The sequence below is a fragment of the Ovis aries genome, chromosome 8, assembly GCF_016772045.2.
Source record: "Ovis aries strain OAR_USU_Benz2616 breed Rambouillet chromosome 8, ARS-UI_Ramb_v3.0, whole genome shotgun sequence".
In the NCBI taxonomy this organism is placed as follows: Eukaryota; Metazoa; Chordata; class Mammalia; order Artiodactyla; family Bovidae; genus Ovis; species Ovis aries.
The window spans coordinates 118,407-138,926 of NC_056061.1; the positions used below are offsets into that span (position 1 = coordinate 118,407).

General features: G+C 40.1%; 1 protein-coding gene across 1 annotated transcript in view; it reads right to left on the bottom strand.

Annotated features, from left to right (window-relative positions):
- Positions 1 to 20,520, bottom strand: part of CGAS (cyclic GMP-AMP synthase) — a 22,573-nt gene continuing 2,053 nt past the window's right edge. The window contains exons 2-5 of the mRNA XM_027972282.3: positions 15,683 to 15,902; positions 9,547 to 9,789; positions 3,539 to 3,641; positions 1 to 1,638 (exon numbers count right to left, since the gene is read on the bottom strand). Of these exons, the coding sequence (XP_027828083.1) occupies positions 1,287 to 1,638; positions 3,539 to 3,641; positions 9,547 to 9,789; positions 15,683 to 15,902 (918 nt within the window). The 3' untranslated portion in view covers positions 1 to 1,286. The remainder of the gene's footprint in view (positions 1,639 to 3,538; positions 3,642 to 9,546; positions 9,790 to 15,682; positions 15,903 to 20,520) is intronic.

A 20,520-nucleotide genomic window follows, 5' to 3' on the forward strand; every position in this document is an offset into this window, starting at 1 on the left:
TTTTTTTGTTTGCTCGATTTTCTATTTATTTATCACTGAAACTCTTCTCCAAATGTCCAATGATTAGTATGTTCAAACACACTAGGTTGTTAAACAAGATACATAAAATTGCACATAAGCATAAAGACTGATAAGTTCAAGAAGTAAATTTTAAAACCTCACTCACGAAGACACAAAAAATGATATAGACAATCCACACAGAAGTTATTCATTACATGAGAATGACAACAAAATAAAATGACGATGAGAAAACTATAAAATAGCCAATAAGAAAATGTGCAAAATACATAAATAGAAAAAAGTTAACAAGCAGCAGCTCCCTCAAGTTGAATGCTTCCCGAATACAGAGAGAGGGTAACATTTTCATACTCTGAGTTTTGTACCATATGTGTATTATTGCTTTTTTAGAAATACATATAAAAGTATTACTTAAAGTAAAAGAAAATAAGTTATGTTTTATATTTAGCCATGTAGTAAAGTATCCTATATTTTTCTATAAAAGATAATCAATTTCCCAAGACATGCAGAACCAATTTTTTCATTTCCTTCTTACCTATCCTATCACATAGGACAGGACCCTGCTTCCAAATATGTCCATATGTTCAACAAAATCTACCCGTTCATAGAGGCAATGATCATTTCTAACACTGTCTTTTGCCACCTTCCACACACTTGTGCTAGGTGAGGAGTGCTGTTCAGTAAGTGTTTGATGAATTTAATTGAGGTGATCTGTATTTCGTCCTTCTTTTCACCCCACTCTGATGAAGCTTTTATATTTTATATTTTACTTATTATTTATGGCTGGGTCTTCGTTGTTGCATGAGGGCTTTCTCTAGTTGCAGAGAATGAGAGCTATTCTCTAGTAGTTTGAGGACCTTCCACTGTAGTGACTTCTCTTGTTATGGAGCACAGGCTCTAGGGGGTACTGTAGCACATGAGCTCAGCAGTTGCGACTTGCAGGCTCCAGAGCTCAAGCTCAGTAGTTGCGACACGTGGTGAGTCGCCCGGGACATGTGGGATCTTCTCAGAGCAAAGATCAAACTCATGTCCTCTGCTTTGGCAGGTAGATTCTTAACCATTGGACCACAATGGAGACCCTTAAATACTCCTTTGCTTCTATTACATAATCTCTTTTCTAGGATAATCCATCCTTTTATATTGATTAGACTTGATGAAGACAACCTGATGGCTGAATAATTATATTCATTTTAGTCAATCACTGTTGTGATACATTTCAATTATTATAAAGTCACTCTAATTCTTGGATTCTTCTTAAAAGCAAAATTTCAAAATTCATCAAAAACTGGAAATCCATTGTTTTGCTCATATTCAATTTGCTTTGACAGAAATTCTTTACTTAGCTTGTCAATTTTGTCTCGAGAGAAGAGATTGACATCAGGAATGAAATAGTGCTCGAGGTGTTCTGTCTTGAGACACTGAAGAAAGTATGTCACACAGTTATCAAAGCAGAGCTCCAGGTCTTTGTAATGCCACTGACTGTCATGTGGGTCCTGGGTACAGACATGAAAGAAGGCAGTCTTCACATGATAAGAACAGAACTTATCCAGTTCCCTTCGGTTTCCAAACTTTTTTTTCAGTTGTTCTAAAAGGTATTTCATCAGCTTTAAACACTCTTTCCTGTTGAACAGAAAAGAGAAGCATTTAGTTTTATTTCTTTACAACCTTTTTCATTCCACAAAGAACTTTAGGCATCTTACAGGAAAAACATACAAAGATGTAATAAACAATACAGATATATAATACATTTTTTATAAAGACACAAAAAACAATAAAGGTATGTATGTGTGCGTATGTGCTCAGTCACTTCAGTCCTGTAGGACTCTTTCTGACCCTATTTACTGTAGCCCACCAGGCTCCTCTGTCCATGAGATTCTCCAGGCAAGAATACTGGAGTGGGTTGCCATGCCCTCCTCCAGGAGATGTTCCCAATCCAGGGATTGAACCCACATCTCCTGCATTGCAAGCGGACTCTTTACTGCTGAGCTACTAGGGCAGCCCACTGATATGTATAAATAATATAATTAGAGTCATTCTAAAACCTAATTATTTTTTCAAATACATACTTTAAAAGTTTCAAAAACATATTTTCTCCTTCCTTCTTCCTCATTCATAGCTTAAGTATTTTATTCTATTAGGATTAATTCAACTACATGAAAACTAGCAGATATTTTACATTATTCATCCAGCTTAGTATTTAGAAAAATCCTGTTTTAATTTTTATAAAATCATTGTCTTATTTTGATTTACATTAATCATTCAGTTATTTTGGTAGCTGACAAAATTTAATGTTTATACAATTATTAAGCCTTATCAACAATATACTTTTCTTAATGCTTGCTTCAAAACCTGCATGTGAAGCCTTAAAGACCCCCTGTGCTCACACTTTGGGTATCCTTGCTTTAAGCTTTTAACTTTTGTGATCCTTATTCTATTCAGCTTTGAAAGTAAAAGTGACAGTCACTCAGTCGTGTCTGACTCTTTGCAATTCTATGGACTATATTCAGTCCATGGAATTCTCTAGGCCAGAATACTGGAGTGGGTAGCCTTTCCCCATCCCGGGGGATCTTCCCAACCCAGGGATCACACCCAGGTCTCCTACATTGCATGCAGATTCTTTACCAGCTGAGCCACAAGGGAAGTCCAAGAATACCGGAGTGGGAAGCCTGTCCCTTCTCCAGCAGATCTTCCCGACCCAGGGATCAAACCGGGGTCTCCTGCATTGCAAGCAGATTCTTTACCAACTGAGCTATCAGGAAAGCCTGACTTTAAAAACTGAAATGAATGATTCTTTTCAAAACTCAGTACTTTATGGTATGTATGCTAATCAAGAAAAATAATTACCAACATCTTAGTGTTGTTTCAAACTTGGCTTGTCATTCCCTAGCCTTCCTCATAGCTAAACCATCTCAAAGCAAGCCCCAGAATCCAGTAAGAGTGGTCCTTTGGTCTCTTCCCATTATGCAACATTATTATTCATTGCCTTGAACCAACCAGAACATTAAGGCAAACCCAACTGTCATGGCTAGTCATGACTAGTATTCACACTCTCCACTCTTTCCTCCTCTCAGACGTCCACAGCATCCAGGTTCAGGTCTATGCTCCCCAGCAATCCCTTTTTATTTAAGATTATTTTTTTTAATGTGGACCATTTTTAGTCTTTATCGAATTTGTTACAATGCTGCTTCTGTTCTCTGTTTTAGTTTTTGTGCCTCAGGGCACATGGGATCTTACCTTCCCGACCAGGGATCGAACCCACACCCTCTGCATTTGGAAGCTGAAGTCTTAACCACTGGACCACCAGGGAGGTCCCAGCATTGCCTTCTAACAACATTCTTTCCTTAGTCCCTTGGACCCGGCATCCTTGGTTTCATGCTTACTCCAATACCCCTGGTCAATCCAGCCATGTGCTGCCCCCAGAACTCAACCCAGCAGTGGTAATCTTCAGGTTTCAACTAGAGTCAGCAAAGAACTAAGCATTCTATTGGTATGTCTGTCATTTACAAAATAAGGAGCTTACCTGCAACATTTTACTCCATCAGTTTCACAGCATGTTTTAGATTGTCCGTGATTTTTCAAAATGGCCTTTTCAATGTGAGAGAAGGACAGCCGCCATGTTTCCTCTTAATATCCAAAAGAAAAACAGAAAAGCACTTTACCAAAAACATCAATTTACAAACAACAAATATTTAAGTGATTTCCTTCATTATAATATAATTCTGAAAAATTTCTAGGGGGAGACAGACCAAAAGAAGTGAACGGATAAATAATGTGATTACATATTAAAACAAGTGATTTGACCAAGCAAACAATGGGCCAAGATAGAGAACAATTAGCGGAAGAAGTCAGAGCTTAATATAGTGAGCTATGGTAAGATCTATTGGTTTTTATGTGTCGCTAAATTCTGTTTGCTGATGTTTTGTCTCTATAATAATTTGCACTGATTGAAATTTTTTGTTTATTCTTTTATACTATCCTTGCAAAGTTTTAGTATTTATGCAAAATGAATCAGGGTACGTTTCCTTTTTTTCTATTTTTTGGAAGTTTACATAAGAATAGAATGATTTCCCCCGTCTCCCCAAGTTTTACCATGGATAGCTCTGACCCATCCTATCACTGTTGAGTTTTAATACCAGGAATTGGTTTTTCGTTTTAAAAATCAATCAACACAACCTGTCTCATTAGCAGAACAGGGGAGAAACATATGACCAACTCAACAGAAGCAGAAAATGCAGCCAATAAAATTTAATATTCATTCATCATTAAAACACCTTTCAGTAATTTAAATGCAGATGGAACCTGGATCTGATGATAGCAATATGATAATCTAACATAAAAAGTTGAAGCTTTTTCTTTGAAAACAGGAAGGCAGGCTGCTATCCTCATTCTGTTTGACATGCAATAGCTATCGTAGCAAGCACAGTAAGAGAAGGAAAAATAGGGTGATAGCACTGGAAAGAGAAAAACAAAGCCATCATTACTGATAGATGATATAATCGTGTATATAGAAAATACAAAAGAAACAGAATGACAGGTATGTGTGAGTTCCATATATTCTTCAGTCTACTTTTCTGTTTTACAACTTTTCATAATGTTACAACTGCCTATGAGTAAATCTGATAAAAGATATATAAAATTTCTGTGAAGAACATTCTAAAACTTCACTGAAAACTATTAGAGGCAATCCAAATAAACAGAGATGTGCAGCTGCACATGAATTAAAGACTCATTATTATAAATACATCACGTCTCCCCAAATTCATCTGTAGAGTCAATGCTCTCACAATCAAAACTCCAGGAAAAAATGACTGTGGAACTTGACAATACCAACATTTTTATAAAAATAACAGAGAGTCAAGAATATCTAAAACACTCTTGAAGAAGGACAGAGTGGGAAAGCAAATATCAAGACTTATAAAGTGACATTATGTATGACATAATGGTATATAGCCCATGGACAGACAAAGATTTTGGGGGGACAGAATAAAGCATATAATATGTACACAATATACAGATAATAAATATATGGAAAAGGTGGCACAGAGAGAGGTGTGCTCACTGCTGCTATATAAATCCATTTAAAACAATCCATTCATGCCATTCTGGAAAAGGCAAACTCTGTAGAGATGGTAAACAGATCAGTGGTTGCCAGAGATTTGGAATGGTGAAGGTTGAGTAAGTAGAGGGACTTTTCAGGGAAGTGAAACTATTATGTAATTATAGATAATGATGCAATGCATTTGTCAAAATCAATAGGACGTCATGGCATGAAGAGTGAAACTTAACGTACACAAACTGTTAAAAAGTCATTTAGATGGTCAAGGGATCTCAGGAAGGAATGCAGACTGTGCAAAGGGGCTCTAACTGTATCACAAACATATGACGCAACCTCCCTGAAGGGGCTAGGGGCAAAAGGTGCTGACTGAAGTTGCTTTGGAAATGGAATCTCTAAGACTGAAGGTGAAAGGAACAGTACACGTGCCCCAGGCACACGGGGGAATGGGTTTGCAATTCTGACGCGCCCATATGTGTGGGCGGGAACTGAACAAGGAACGATGGGCTAGGTGGGTAGCAGATGGTAGGAGCCAGGCTTCTCACTGTTGGAAGGAAAGGTCACAGATAGCAAGGAGGAAAGGCAGGATGACCCACGTGGTAATGGATTACAGTTAGAGACATCAGCATGAACTCATGTAGCACTTGATACAGATACAGGTGGTGAGCTGTGCATATCCTGGGGATAGTATACATACAAATATTTCCTTGCTCCTCCAGCTGAAAGGGATGACACTCTAGCAGCAGAACACACACAGCACCTAAATCACACTTCTACAGTTCTAGTACACACTCTACAATAAAAGGATCCAGAGAGTTCCTTGGAGAAATGGCTGATTCTAGGACTGAAGCAGGAACTATACAAGATGAGCCTGGAGCATCTTGTAGTGCCAGAAAGTGAGTTAGTGCTGAAAATAGAAACAAAAAACCCCACAATTATGGGACATATGTCCAAAGGATACAGGAGCCAACTGCAAGAGCTCCTGAAGACCAAAGCTAGAACAATTTAGGCAACAAAATGAAAGCAGTATTGAATTATAGGCCAAAATATGAGACAAATACCCATGAGTCCATACTGATATGATTTAAGTAAACAGATTAGAGAGGAGATAAATCTCCCATGCAGAAGAATTCTGAATAATTTGTGTAAAGACTCTGCTCTTAAAGAGGTGAGCTTAAGTGTGAGCTGTGCACAGTGACTTCCTTCCAAAACGCACAGTACGAAAAGGGGGAAAGAGAAGATCTTAACAGGGAAGAATCCTGGCAAACACTCCCTGAGCCAGGAGACTAAGGTCCACACCAGCAGTGCTAAGTCAGGCCCACGATGTACCGTTGATGCAATGTTTTGAGAACGGCACTTCACTTCTGCAGTCCTCCCCCAAACCCAGAACTGCAATCTAATCACAAGAAAAACATGAGGCACATGCCAAATGAGGGCTGTTCCACAGAATATCTGACTGGTACTCTTCAAAACTGTCAAGGTCATCAAAACAAAGAAAGACTGGGAAACTGTCACAGTCAAGAGGAAACTAAGGAGACACGACGACTAAATGGAATGTAGCGTCCTACATGGGCTCCTGGAACAGAAAGAGGACATCAGGTAAAAACCAAGGAAATCAGAGTAACAGGACTACACTAATATTGGTTCATTAATTGTGACAAGTGTGTCATATTAATGTAAGATGCTAAAATGGAAAATTGGTTATGTGGTATATAGAAACTCTCTATACTATCTTTGTACTTTTTTGGCAAATCTTACACTATTCTAAAATTAAAAGTTTATTTTAAATAACGACATTGAGGCATCATTTCTCCCTTTTTGAATTATTGGCAAACATTCCAAAGTTTAATGAGTTGGCAATACTAGCAAAATTAGATATGGATTTACTATTCCTTGACAAACTAAAATAGACGAACATTATCATGACATGATTTATACATCAACTAGTTACCAGTTACAAAAGTTACTGTATATGCCAGTCAATGACTCCACCTTTCAGGTTAATCTTGGAGAAACTTTAACTATACAAGAGCCTTTTCAATGAGAATCTGTTTCGCCACAACTTATTAAAATACTGTACTCATCATATATATATGAATGCTTGTACTTTTTAATTAATGGACAGAAAACATACAGAACATATTCTTAGCTTTGACTTTGGGGACCAGACATGAGCTTAGTATAGGTCTTTGCTCAGTAAGCTGCCCCATGGCATGGGGCAGAGATCATGCAGGTGGATACTGATACATTTGCAAACAGTGAAACACACAAAATCTTAAAATATTGCACCATTTAACACTTCCATCAACAGTGTATGGATTATTCTTTTTAAATAAAGCTTTTCATGTTCATTGACTGGAATATCAGAACTGAAATTGATGAATAACTTTTTTGCATTTAAATGAATTTAAAATGCAGACAGACAATTTAGATATTTGAGAACACTACAGCTTTACTGACTTTTTTCTATTTTAGCATTCATTGCACACATGCCTTGACATGAGGTATTGATAAATGTGATAAATGTATAGTCCTTGCCATGCTCATTAAGTATCATTCTGAAAATGATCTTTAATGCAAAGAAATATCTTCTAGTTTTATTTTATACATGATGATATTTTTATTTAGTTGACGTTCAATCTCTTTTGTTAGATAAAGCCAACTATGGATGATTATCAGTTTGAAGGAATTTGTATTTTAATGTTTGTACATTTTAGTGTAATAAAAACTATGTCTCAAGTCTTAAGGTCAAAAAATAAACTTAATATTTTGACTGTCTTTTTATCTTAACAAAAAGAACTGCAAATAAAGTTTATACTTTTAAAAAATTATTATATTCTTGGTAACAACACCTGTATTATTATTTTGATAATATCAATTTTTCATTTTTTGATAATATCAAAATCATATTAGATTTTTATTTAAAAAAGATTGAAATTTTTGATAAAAAATCAAACAAAGTATATATTTTAAAATATACCTGTGACCAGGAAATTTGTAATAAGACATTTGAAAAGAAAAAAGCTAAAATAGGTATAATACATGCCTATCTATTGATAATACAAGTTATTTTCATTGCCCCTCTTAGCCACTCAGATACACACATACACACAGACATAGCCACAGGGTTTTGCCTACATATGAATAATCTGAAATGAGGAGAGATGGAGAGCAGCCAAGGGTACCAGAGCAGAGGTCAGCTGAGTGCCTGACCGCCTCCACTTTTATCTTGGGCATGGATATGAGGAACTATCCAACCACACTGGCCTTTGTATAAGCACATGGCCACTGAAGGATACTTCCTCATCCCTAGGCTGATGAGTCTCCCAGTCAACCCCAAGGTAGTTGGCCAAGGGCCACAAAGAGAGCAGTCAATGAGGGTTTCTTGGGATAGCCCTTGTAGAAACTGTACACCCTTCTCCAGAAGTTATATTTCTTTCATAAAATTATAATGATACATGTAATTCCTTCTTATAAACAACTTTTCTTACAGAAAATGACTCCTACATATATGCAATATAAAGTTATGATGTGTGTCCACAAAACAATCCATCAAACTAAGCATGATGGACGATTTCTCGGATATGTTCATTTGTTATCTGATCTCATCTGTTATCGGATAACTTGACTTCATTTGTTATCTGTCCTCCAATTTCCCTGGAGTCCAGCAGTAGTAGGTGCTAAAAGTCCTTTATAATTTATGAGAGAAAAAGAAAATAATAGGTGAATTTTTTTTCTACCTCAGAAGATATCGCCATTATTCAGCTTCACCTGTAGACTATCTCAGCCCAGTCTTCACAATTTGAATGTTACCCAAGAGCACCACCTGAAAACCTGTCCTGACCCAGGAGACCAGGGTACACGGGTGAGGAGACCCAATCAGTGGGCAGAACTGCAGCTGAGGCTGCAAGGAAGTTCTGCCAGCGGCATGGGGAGCAGTGGAAGCAGACAGAGGAAAGAGAGGAACAAGGCTGGAGTGACAGCTGAGGCTCTGGTGGTAACATCAGGAATACACAGCTGCTATTAACTCAACTAGGGATTCTGCAAGCACCACCTCATTTTTATCTTCCCAGAACCTTTCAAGTAGTTTTGATTAACCCACATACACAGATGACCAAAACAGGTTTAGAGGGGCTTAATAACTAGCTCCAGATGACACACCTAATGAGGGAAGAAGCCTCAGGATTTAAATCCAGGGCAGTCAGATTGCAAGGCCAGTATTACTTTTCTTTACTAGCAAGAAACAAACAAAAACAACATTCAAACGTGGGCTAGTAAACATTTTAAAGCTGAGTATTTGATATTACTATTAAAATTATGCCCTTTGCAATTCCATCTCTCACCAAACTCCCATCTTAGCCCAACGGTTCTTGAAACGCCAACAGCACCAGTTGATCTTTCACTGCCCTAGGATGTAACATTAACGACTCTTTTATCTATGGATATCTTTACATAAAGCTTCATAATCAAGATACCTTGGAAAAGACTTCCTTCCTTTGCATGCTTGGGTACCAGGTAAAATGGCTGTCGTTTTAGATTGTTCTTAACTTTTGCTCCAAGCCAGTTATTGATGGGCAGGCCTTTCTGGGTGCTAGCAGGCCAGCTGCTTCTTGATTCCAAAGCCAGGATGATATCCACAGATATTTCTCTAGGTTTTTTAATCAGAAGTGTTACAGCAGGGCTCCCTCTTTTCTTCCTCTTCATAATGACATCAGTATCTGTTTAAAGATATAATAAGGAAGAAAGGGCTTATCAATCCATTTTTCTCTAACACAGGAAAAATAACTATAATTGGAGATCTGTAAATACTAACTGTAAGACAAAAATTAGTTCTAAAGAAGAAAATGACCCCACAAGACAGTGTTTTACTCATTTAACCAGTATTGACTGATACCCCTCAAGCAGTGGGGGTATCATGAAAATTCTGTTTCATATATAAAACGAAGAGCCCCCAAGGACTGTGGGATCTGGGAGTGCTGTGATTAAATTTTCATTTCAATATTTGTTTGGCAGTTGGAGGGAGGCCTGCCTACGAGGTAGGATGACCAGCACGGAGGAGAGACGTGATTTAGAAGTCCTCAGCAGGAAGTCCCTAGCAATAGTCCCAATGGTTGGGATTCCGAGCTGATGCTGCCAAGGGTAGGGGTTCAAACCCTGGTCTGGGAACTAAGATCCTACAAGCCATGTGGTGCAGCCAAATTTAAAAAAAAAAAAAAAAAAAAAAAGACCGCAGCAACAGACCAACTCAGAGAGCAGAGGCCTGTCATACAGAGAGGCAGTGAGCATTAAGGCACAGGGATCAACTGTCATTCACTGTAGCATTATTCACAATAGCCCAGATATGGAGAAAATCCACTGACAGATGAATAAGTAAAGAAACTGTGGCACATACAGACAATGGAATATTATTCAGCCTTAACAAGGAAGAAAATCCTGCCATTTGTAACAATGTGGATGAATGTGGAAGTCATTCAGTTCACTCACTCAGTCGTGTCCTACTCTTTGTGACCCCACTGACTGCAGCATGCCAGGCTTTCCTGTCCATCACCAACTCCCGGAGCTTACTCAAACTCACGTGCATGGAGTCAGTGATGCCATCCAACCAACTCATCCTCTGTCATCCCCTTCTCCCACCTTCAATCTTTCCCAGCATCAGGGTCTTTTCAAATGACTCATTTCTTCGCATCAGGTGGCCAAAATATTAAGAGTTTCAGCTTTAGTATCAGTCCTTCCAATCAGGACTGATTTCCTTTAGGATAGACTGGTTGGATCTCCCTGCTGTCCAGGGGGCTCTCAAGTCTTCTCCAACACCACAGTTCAAAAGCATCTTTGGTGCTCAGCTTTCTTTACAGTCCAACTCTCACATCCATACATGACTACTGGAAAAACCATAGCTTTGACTAGATGGATTATTGTTGGCAAAGTAATGTCTCTGCTTTTTAATATGCTGTCTAGGTTGGTCATAGCTTTTCTTCCAAGGAGCAAGTGTCTTTTAATTTCATGGCTGCAGTCACCATCTGCAGTGAGTTTGGAGCCCCCCAAAATAAAGTCTGTCACTGTTTCCACTGTTTACCCATCTCTTTGCCATAAAGTGATAGGACCAGATGCCATGATCTGAATGTTGAGTTTTAAGCCAACTTTTGCACTCTCCTCTTTCACTTTCATCAAGAGGCTCTTTAGTTCTTCGCTTTCTGCCATAAGTGTGGTATCATCTGCATATCTGAGGTTATTGATGTCTCCCAGCAATCTTGATTCCAGCTTGTGCTTCATCCAGTCCAGCATTTCATATGACGTATTCTGCATATAAATTAAATAAGCACGGTGACAATATACAACCTTGACTTACTCCTTTGCCAATCTGGAACAAGTCTGTTGTTCCATATCCATTTCTAACTGTTGCTTCTTGACCTGCATACAGATTTCCCAGGAGGCAAGTCAGCTGGTCTGGTATTCCCATCTTTTTAAGAATTCTCCACAATTTGTTGTGATCCACACAATAAAGGCTTTGGCATAGTCAATAAAGCAGATGTTTTTCTGGAACTCTCTTGCTTTTTCAATTATCCAGCAGATGTTGGCAATTTGATCTCTGGTTCCTCTGCCTTTATTAAATCCAGCTTGAACATTTAAGAGAGCTGACACGGTCTAGGCTTGAGGCCTCAGGTCTCAAAGGGATTAAGATGAAAGTATGAAAGGAAAGAAAGGAAGAGGGAACAGAGTGAACCAGATAGAAGCAAACCTTTGGGGAGGATGGACCCTTGCCCAGCCAGTGACACAGAAGGAGAGGAAGCTAGAGCCTGGGAGACAAAGCTCCACCAGCCTTGCTGGGGTCCCCACCCAAGGAAGGGGCAGAGCAGGGCAAGACAGGAGCCCCCCCCCCCCAACTTCCTATCCAGTCTCAGCATCCTGGGCAGGCCATCTGAGTGCTTCCCATGTGTCAGGGTGTGTCAGGCCTGCATTGAAACCCTGCTTGTGGGAGCAGGTAAGTCAGCTGTTACTCAGCTCTGTTTTCCAAGTTTGAGCATGACCCCTCTATCTCAGAGGACACTCAGAAGACACTCGGGGACAGCCCTGGCGGTCCAGTGGCTAAGATGCCTCGCTCCCAATGCAGAGGCTGAGCAGCGCTGGAGCATCTTTAAGGAGCTACCCCACGTCCAAGGGCAGGAAGAAGCCCCAGCAAGACGGAAGGAGGGGCAAAATTACATTTAGAATCAAACCCGATACCTGCCAGAGATGCTCAGAGGGCTCAAACAAACCTTGTGCACACCAGGACCCAAAGACCCCACAGAGACTGAGACAGAACTGTGTTTGAGTGTCTCCTGCGGAAGTACAGGTCAGCAGTGGAAGTCATTGTGCTAAGCAAAATGCATGACCTCATTTATACAAAGAATCTAAAAAAGTCGAATACATAGCAGCAGACTGTAGAACAGTGGTTACCAGTGGTGGGCAGGTGGGGAAAATGGGAAGACGTTCATCCAAGAGTACAGAGTTGCAGTTATGTAGGGAGAGTAAGATCTAACGTACAGCGTGGTGACTGTTAATACAACTGTACTGTTTACGGGCAATGTGCCAAGAGAGTAGGTTTCAGATACTCTCACTTCACATACAAAAAAGGCAACTCTGGGAGAAGATGCTAATTAGCTTGACCGTGCTAGTCAGTTCATTATGTGTATCAAAACATCACGTTGTTCACCTCGATTATAGACAATTTTTATTTTTTTAAAAAGACCCATGTAGCAGAAGTGAAAGCAATAAAGAGGTTCAAATTAATAGAACTGGCATCCGGTCCCATCACTTCATGGGAAATAGATGGGGAAACACTGGAAACAGTGTCAGACTTTATTTTGGGGGGCTCCAAAATCACTGCAGATGGTAACTGCAGCCATGAAATTAAAAGACGCTTACTCCTTGGAAGAAAAGTTATGAGCAACCTAGATAGTATATTCAAAAGTAGAGACATTACTTTGCCGACTAAGGTCCATCTAGTCAAGGCTATGGTTTTTCCTGTGCTCGTGTATGGATGTGAGAGTTGGACTGTGAAGAAAGCTGAGCGCTGAAGAATTGATGCTTTTGAACTGTGGTGTTGGAGAAGACTCTTGAGAGTCCCTCAGACTGCAAGGAGATCAGCCTTGGGATTTCTTTGGAAGGAATGATGCTAAAGCTGAACCTCCAGTACTTTGGCCACCTCATGCGAAGAGTTGACTCATTGGAAAAGACTCTGATGCTGGGAGGAATTGGGGGCAGGAGAAGGGGACGACCAAGGATGAGATGGCTGGATGGCATCACTGACTCAATGGACGTGAGTCTGAGTGAACTCCAGGAGATGGTGATGAGCAGGGAGGCCTGGCATGCTGCGATTCATGGGGTTGCGAAGAGTCGGACAAGACTGAGCAACTGAACTGAACTGGTAGGTAAAACTGAATCTGTGAGGTAAGGGAGAAGGTAGGAGTCGGGGAAGCCATCCTGTGATGCTGGCCTGGGAAATGGTTGACGCTGAGTCTACTGTTCAACACAGAGTTGGCTAAAGGAAGAAAGACTGGATTGAGATGAACTTCATTTCATCTACACTGAATTCTAGGTACATGTGGGACACCCAACTGGAGGTGGCCACTGGCCAGAAATTTGGGAAAGGCTTCTAGAGGAGAGATACTGGCTTTGGGGGGCGGGGTGTACAAGCAGTAGTGAAAGACCGCTCCCAGATAAGACTTTCAGAAAGGACCACAACGGGAGAGAGGACGTATCTCCAAGGAGAAAATCCCACTGCATACCTTCATTTTCTTTGTCACTAAATCCAGAAACCCACCTCCTTCTTACCCATTACGTCTCCTTTAGTCCTTTCACCACCTAGGAGTGTCCATCCACCATTCAGAGGCACCCCACACATGGTCTCTGGATCCCTTCCTTCTTACCTCATTCCTTCCATTGCTTCCTCTCCCATCGGTGGCCTCCCCTCCTACCGGATCATTCCTGACTTCACACAAAGAGGATCCAGTGTCTCTCATCCTAAAGGACACTCTCCGTTGACCCTGCATCTATGCTGCCTCCCCACTTATCCATCCTTCCACTTCCTTTGCAGCCAACACTTTCTAGAGAGTTACCATGATGCTATCTCTACAGCATCCCGACCTTTCTCTCTCATGTGCTGAGGACTCCACTGAAACTTCTGAGTCAAACTTACCAACAATCCCCACAAAACAAACCAAACCAAGTCCAAACATGATCTGGATGTTAGTGCGCTGTAAACACTGATGACTCCTACAGAACATGCATAGTCTCCTTTTGCTCCCTCTCTTCTCTCCAGCCCCTAATGAGATCCTCTTCTTACCACTCTGCTTAATACTGCCCCCAGGCCATGCCCCCAGCATTCCTGAACCCTCTCACTTTACAATACTTTTTCACCATAGGATTCTCTAATTTATCCAAAGCCAAACTCCCAACTGCCTTCTTAAACTATCTTCTTCACAGAAGTCAGAGCAAATTTTTAAAAGTATGAAGCCAATCAATCATTAATGAACAAAAGCCACTCAGTTGTGTCCAGCTCTTTGTGACCCCATGGACCTTGCAGTCCATGGAATTCTCTAGGCCAGAATACTAGAGTGGGTAGCCCTTCCCTTCTCCAGAGGTTCTTCCCAACCCAGGGATGAACCCAGGTCTCCCACATTGCAGGCAGATTCTTTACCAGCTGAGCCACAAGGGAATCAATTACCTTCTAATTAAGACCTGAATTCTCAATGGAACACGGCATAAAATCTGAACTCCTTTCCAGGATCCACAAGTCCTCCTAGAATCTGGCCCATAGCCACTTTTACTTCATGTCACTCCTCCCCTTGTCCATACGGCCCTCTTTTTGCTCCTCGAGCTTATCAAGCTCTTTTCCGCCACAGGGCTTTACTCCACCACCCACTCTATCCCAACTGCTACCACGCCTCCCAGTTCATTCCCTTCAAAGCACACACTGTAATTTGTTTTTGCAAATTCAGGAGGGGAGTCCCATTGATTTTACTCAACCACCTACACCCAAGGGTGCGGGCAGCTTCTCAGCAAATATTCAGTGAAGATCAAAATAGAGCCAACTTGAAATTCTCTGGTAGTCCTGTGGCTAGGACTCTGTGCTTTCACCACCAGGAGCCCAGGTTCAATCCCTGATCAGGGAACTAAGATTCTGCAGGGCCACATGGTACAGCTAAAAAAACAAAAAACAAACAAAATAGAGCCAATCAACATTTAGGATGAATACCAAGAAAATGTAGTAGACTAAAATGAAGAGCAAAAGCTTGTTTCTAGAAGGCAGTCTGGGCTTCCCAGGTGGTGCTAGTGGTAAAGAACCCGCCTGCCAATGCAGAAGACCTAAGAGACATGGGTTCAATCCCTGAGTCAGGAAGATCCGCTGGTGGAGGGCATGGCAACCTACTCCAGTATTCTTGCCTGCAGAATCCCATGGACAGAGGAGCCTGGTGGGCTACAGTTTCCGTAGGGTCTCAAAGAGTTGGACACGACTGAAATGACTTGGCATGCGTGCAGTCAACAGTCTGCTGCAGGGAAATCAAAAAAGATTAGGAGAAGAAATTAGTAGGTATGATTACACCTTAAAGAATCAAAAGTCAAAGATCTTACCTTCAATATTTTTAATTTCTTCCTTAATGATTTTCCTAAACCTGGACAGCATCTTAGAAGCCGATAAGATTCCCCCTTCTAAGAACTGATCCAGAGGACTTCCTTTGGGATTTCTTTTGAATTTCACAAAGTAATGAGCACTACTGTTGTCATATTCTTCCAGCTGAATTCGGGGAACCTCCAGTTTGAACATAACATCGAATTCATTAGGAGCAGAAATCTAAGAAACAGGAAAAATAGCACTGATTGTGTTTGCTTGTGAATATTTTCCAACCCACTACAATCTTTTTCATGAAATTTCCACTTAAAATCATACTGTGTAAAGCAAGAATCCTAATATTTATACCCACTGAGACTAGTAGAGCTGGGAGAATATTATTGGTTTCACTTGCAGGTTCTATTCTCATTTATACTCATTTTTAAAAACAATTTAAAATACTATTCAAGGTTTAAAATCTGTACCAGTTTTTTCCCTGAGTTCAAAGCTTGATAAAATTAAAGACCTTTAAGATGCTACCTTTTATGTCACAAGCTACACACTGAGCCACCCTCCTGTCTGGTCTCAAAAGTGTGTGTAGTTACCTCCTGGCTAGTTGATGAAGGGCCCTCGCCTTATAGCTGTCATCCAAACTGAGTATTAGCTCCAAGTCACACACTAATTAATTAGTGTCTTTGAACCACACCATTTTAAAAGCTTCATGGTATTTCCTGGAAGTCCTGTGGTTAGGACTCCAAGTTTTTGCTGCCAAGGGCACATGTTCAGTCCCTTGTGGGGGAACGAAAATATCAAAAGCTGCACAGCATGGATAAAAAATAAATATCATCATATATATAAAGAGCATCAAAGAATCTTCTTCATCACCGCAATAATAATGATAGCAATTATAATCAGTGATTACTTTCTTATATTAAAAATGCAGGGACTTCCCCAGTGGTTAAGAATCTGCCTTGCAATGCAGGGCACATGGGTTCAATCCTTGTCAGGGAATTAAGACTGCACACGCTGTGGGGCAGCTGGGCCCAAGACCTGCACCTACGGAGCCTGTGCACTCTAGTCTGTGCACCACAACTCCAGAGAAGCCCATGAGCCACCGCGTAAGATCCCACGTGCTGCAACGGAGACCTCATGGAGCCAAAATAAATAAAAAATAAATATTTTAAATGCACAAGTCTTTCACTCATTAACGGTAAGCTTCAAATACGGGTACTGGACTGTCTTATTGAACACAATTATCTGGTGGCCCTATGTTTTTTGCCTCCCACATCAATGTGGCTAGTCCACATTGAGATGTACCAGGCGGTGTGTGGACTATATCCTCTCCAAACTCATATACTGAAGCCCTAGCCCTCAATGTCAGGGCTTTTAGGAATTAATGAAGGTTAAATGAGATCATAAAGGGGAGGGTCTTAGTTGACAGGACTGGAAGAAGTGAGATCAGTCATGTCCCTCTGTACACGTGCTGAGGAACACGGTGAGGATACAGGGACAAGATCTGCAAAGCAGGCTGAGAGCCCTCACCAGAACCTAGCCATTCTGGCACCCTAATCATGGACTTCCAACCTCCAGAATTGTGAGAAAATAAATGTCTACTGTTTAAGCCTCTCAGTCTATGATATTTTGTTATGGTAGCCCAAGCTGACTTGGAGATACTACAAGGGTAAAACAAACACTTGAAGTGCCATCCGTGGGAATGAAGTACAAGCCTCTGAAAATCCACTCCTCCAGAAATGGTCAAATTCAGCTTTTTCAGGTCTCTGTAAATTAACCAAATGACCTGCAACAATCCAAGGAGGATTTATTCAAGAAAAATGGCTGAATCTCGGTAAGGACAATGAGCCTTGTGGACATTCTAAATTCTACATTCTACCGCCATGCCCAGCAGCAGTCCCACTTCTGATCAGAAACCTCCATCAAGAGTAGACACGACCCTGACTTCTAACAGCAAATGTTAGGTTTGCCTGTTTGGGAACATCATATAAACTAAATCATATAGTAGGAACTCTTTACATCTGACTTCTTTCATTCATCATTGTTTGTGAGATTCATCCATATCACTGTATCTATAGTGGCAGTTCTTTCTCATTCTTTATAGTATTCCATTGAATTAATGGAATATACCAAAATAGATTTATGTATTCTGTTGTTGAATATTGTTTCCAATTTTTACTACAAATAGTTCTGAGTTTAATTATTATAGTTATTCTGAGCATTCTTACATATGTCTTTGGGTGGCCATGGGCACTCATTTCTATTGGTTATACACCCAGGAATGGGACTGCTGGACCATAGGACAGGCAAACCTTTAACTTTAGAAAAATTTTTAGTTTTCAAAAGAAGTACCAATTTATCCTCCCATCATCAACATAAGGGAGTTTCAGTTGCTTCCTCAAACTTGGAATTGTCAAAATTTTAACATTTAAAATTTTAGCTCAATGAGCAAAAAATAGGTTCATGTGGACAAGAGGAAGATGACATGAAACAAAGCTGAAGAGGAGGCCAGGGCCCAGATTCTGCGAGGACATGTAGATCCCAGAAAGGAGTTCAGATTTATTCCACCATGTTCATTGAGAATGCAGGTTTTAGCTTTCTATTTTTGAAAATTTACTCTGGCATCTGTGGAGAAGATAATACAAGAAGGTAAATAAGGAGATCAGAAAGGCAAAAGTTCAGGTGAAAGATGCTGGCTTAGATGGGGGTTGAGGTGAGGTGCTGGGGATTGAAAAAAACAACATATGAACTGGTAATCCCACAGAGAATTTCTACAAGAAAATTTCCATATTTTCACCCAGAATTTGATATTACATACATGAATGGAAATGCATCAACATGAATCCAAGTGAAAGGTTAATGAGAAGTGTCTTTTACTTTTCAAAGTAATGGTATCAGGTCACAAAGTTTAGAATCCCATTTTGAAATTCAAGTGCATGCATAAACTAAAAAATACACCAAAATAACAGTGAACAAAATAAAAAGCAATAATATTGTTCTTTTATGTGCTTTTCTGAATTTTCCAGGGACATCAACACAGAACACTGGCAAATATGGGAGAGGCTGAGGACAGAAGTATGGAGGGTTCATACTGCTGTGCCATGGTCTACTACTGGAGGGCAGGCACTGGGTCAACTCTAAAATGAACATGAAGACCTTTTATAATCAATTTTTTTAAATCAATATATGTTTTAGATAAAACAAATTTCATTGGGTTTCTTTTCATCAGCTTGATTTTAAAAAGGAGACTTGTGAATGGATAACAAGGAACTCTGCTCAATATAACAATCTAAATGGGAAAAGAATTTGAAAAAGGATACATGTATATGTATAAATGAATCATTTTGCTGTACTCCTGAAACTATCACAACACTGATAATCAACTATACTCCAATATAAAATAAAGTTTTTAAAAAATAAAAAGGACAGTGATTCTGATTGGACACTGCTCTGTAAAGGTCTTAATTGTCCTTGAGTTCTAACTAATAACTTTCTCTTTTCCTTTGAACCATCCATAGAACTGAACAGTTTGATATTTATGTAATAAGAATCATGCTCTAGACAGATAGTTGATATAAGTTTTGCTCACTTGGCTTTCAAGTAGCTTTAGATGAAATTATGAGAGGTCTTCAGTGCTAAAAGCATTTAAAATCCAAAACCAGGTACATACACTACATCTTCCTGTGATAAATATCCTGCATGCGTTCCTGCTCCGTCCTGTTCAACCTGTTGGGACCAAGTGGTCTGTCCTGCCAGACTCCTCAGTCCTTGGAATTTTCCAGGCAAGAATACTGGAGTGGGTTGCCATTTGCTACTCCAGAAGAACGGTACAAAAAAAAAAGTCTTAATGACTCGGATAACCACGATGGTGTGGTCACTAACCAGAGCCAGACATCTTGGAGAGTGAAGTCAAGTGGGCCTAAGGAGGCATTACTGCAAAAAAAAGCTAGTGGAGATGATGGAATTCCAGCTGAGCTATTTAAAATCCTTCAAGATGATGCCGTTTTAAGTGCTGCACTCAAACTGGCAGCAAATTTGGAAAACTCAGCAATGGACACAGGCCTGGAAAAGATCAGTTTTCATTTCAATTCCAAAGAAGGACAATGCCAAAGAATGTTCAAACTACCACACAATTGCACCCATTTCACACGCTAGCAAAGTAATGCTCAAGATCCTTCAAGTTAGGCTTCAACAGTAAGTGAACCAAGAGCTTCCAGATGTACAAGCTGGATTTAGAAAAAGCAGAGGAACCAGAGATCAAATTGCCAACATCTGCTGGACCACAGATAAAGCAAGAGAATTCCAGAAATACATCTACTTCTGCTTCACTGATTATGCTAAAGCCTTTGACTGTGTGGATCACAACAAATTGTGGAAAATTCTTTAAGAGATGGGAATACCAGACCACCTTACCTACCTCCTGAGAAATCTGTATGCAGGTCAAGAAGCAACAGTTAGAACCGAACATGGAACAACGGACTGGTTCCAAACTAAGAAACGAGTAAGTCAAGGCTGTATATTGTCACTCTACTTAATTAACTTCTATGAAGAGTACATCATGCAGATGACAGGCTGGATGAAACTCAAGCTGGAATCAAGATTGCAGGGAGAAATATCAATAACCTCCAGTACTCTTGCCTGGAAAATTCCATGGACTGAGGAGACTGATAGGCTACAGTCTATGGGGTCACAAAGAGTTGGACACAACTTAGTGACTTCACTTTCACTTTCAGATATGCAGATATCACCATCTGGCAGATGATACCACCTAATGGCAGAAAATGAAGAGGAACTAAAGAGCCTCTTCATGAAGCTGAAAGCAAAGTAAAAAGCTGGCTTAAAATTCACC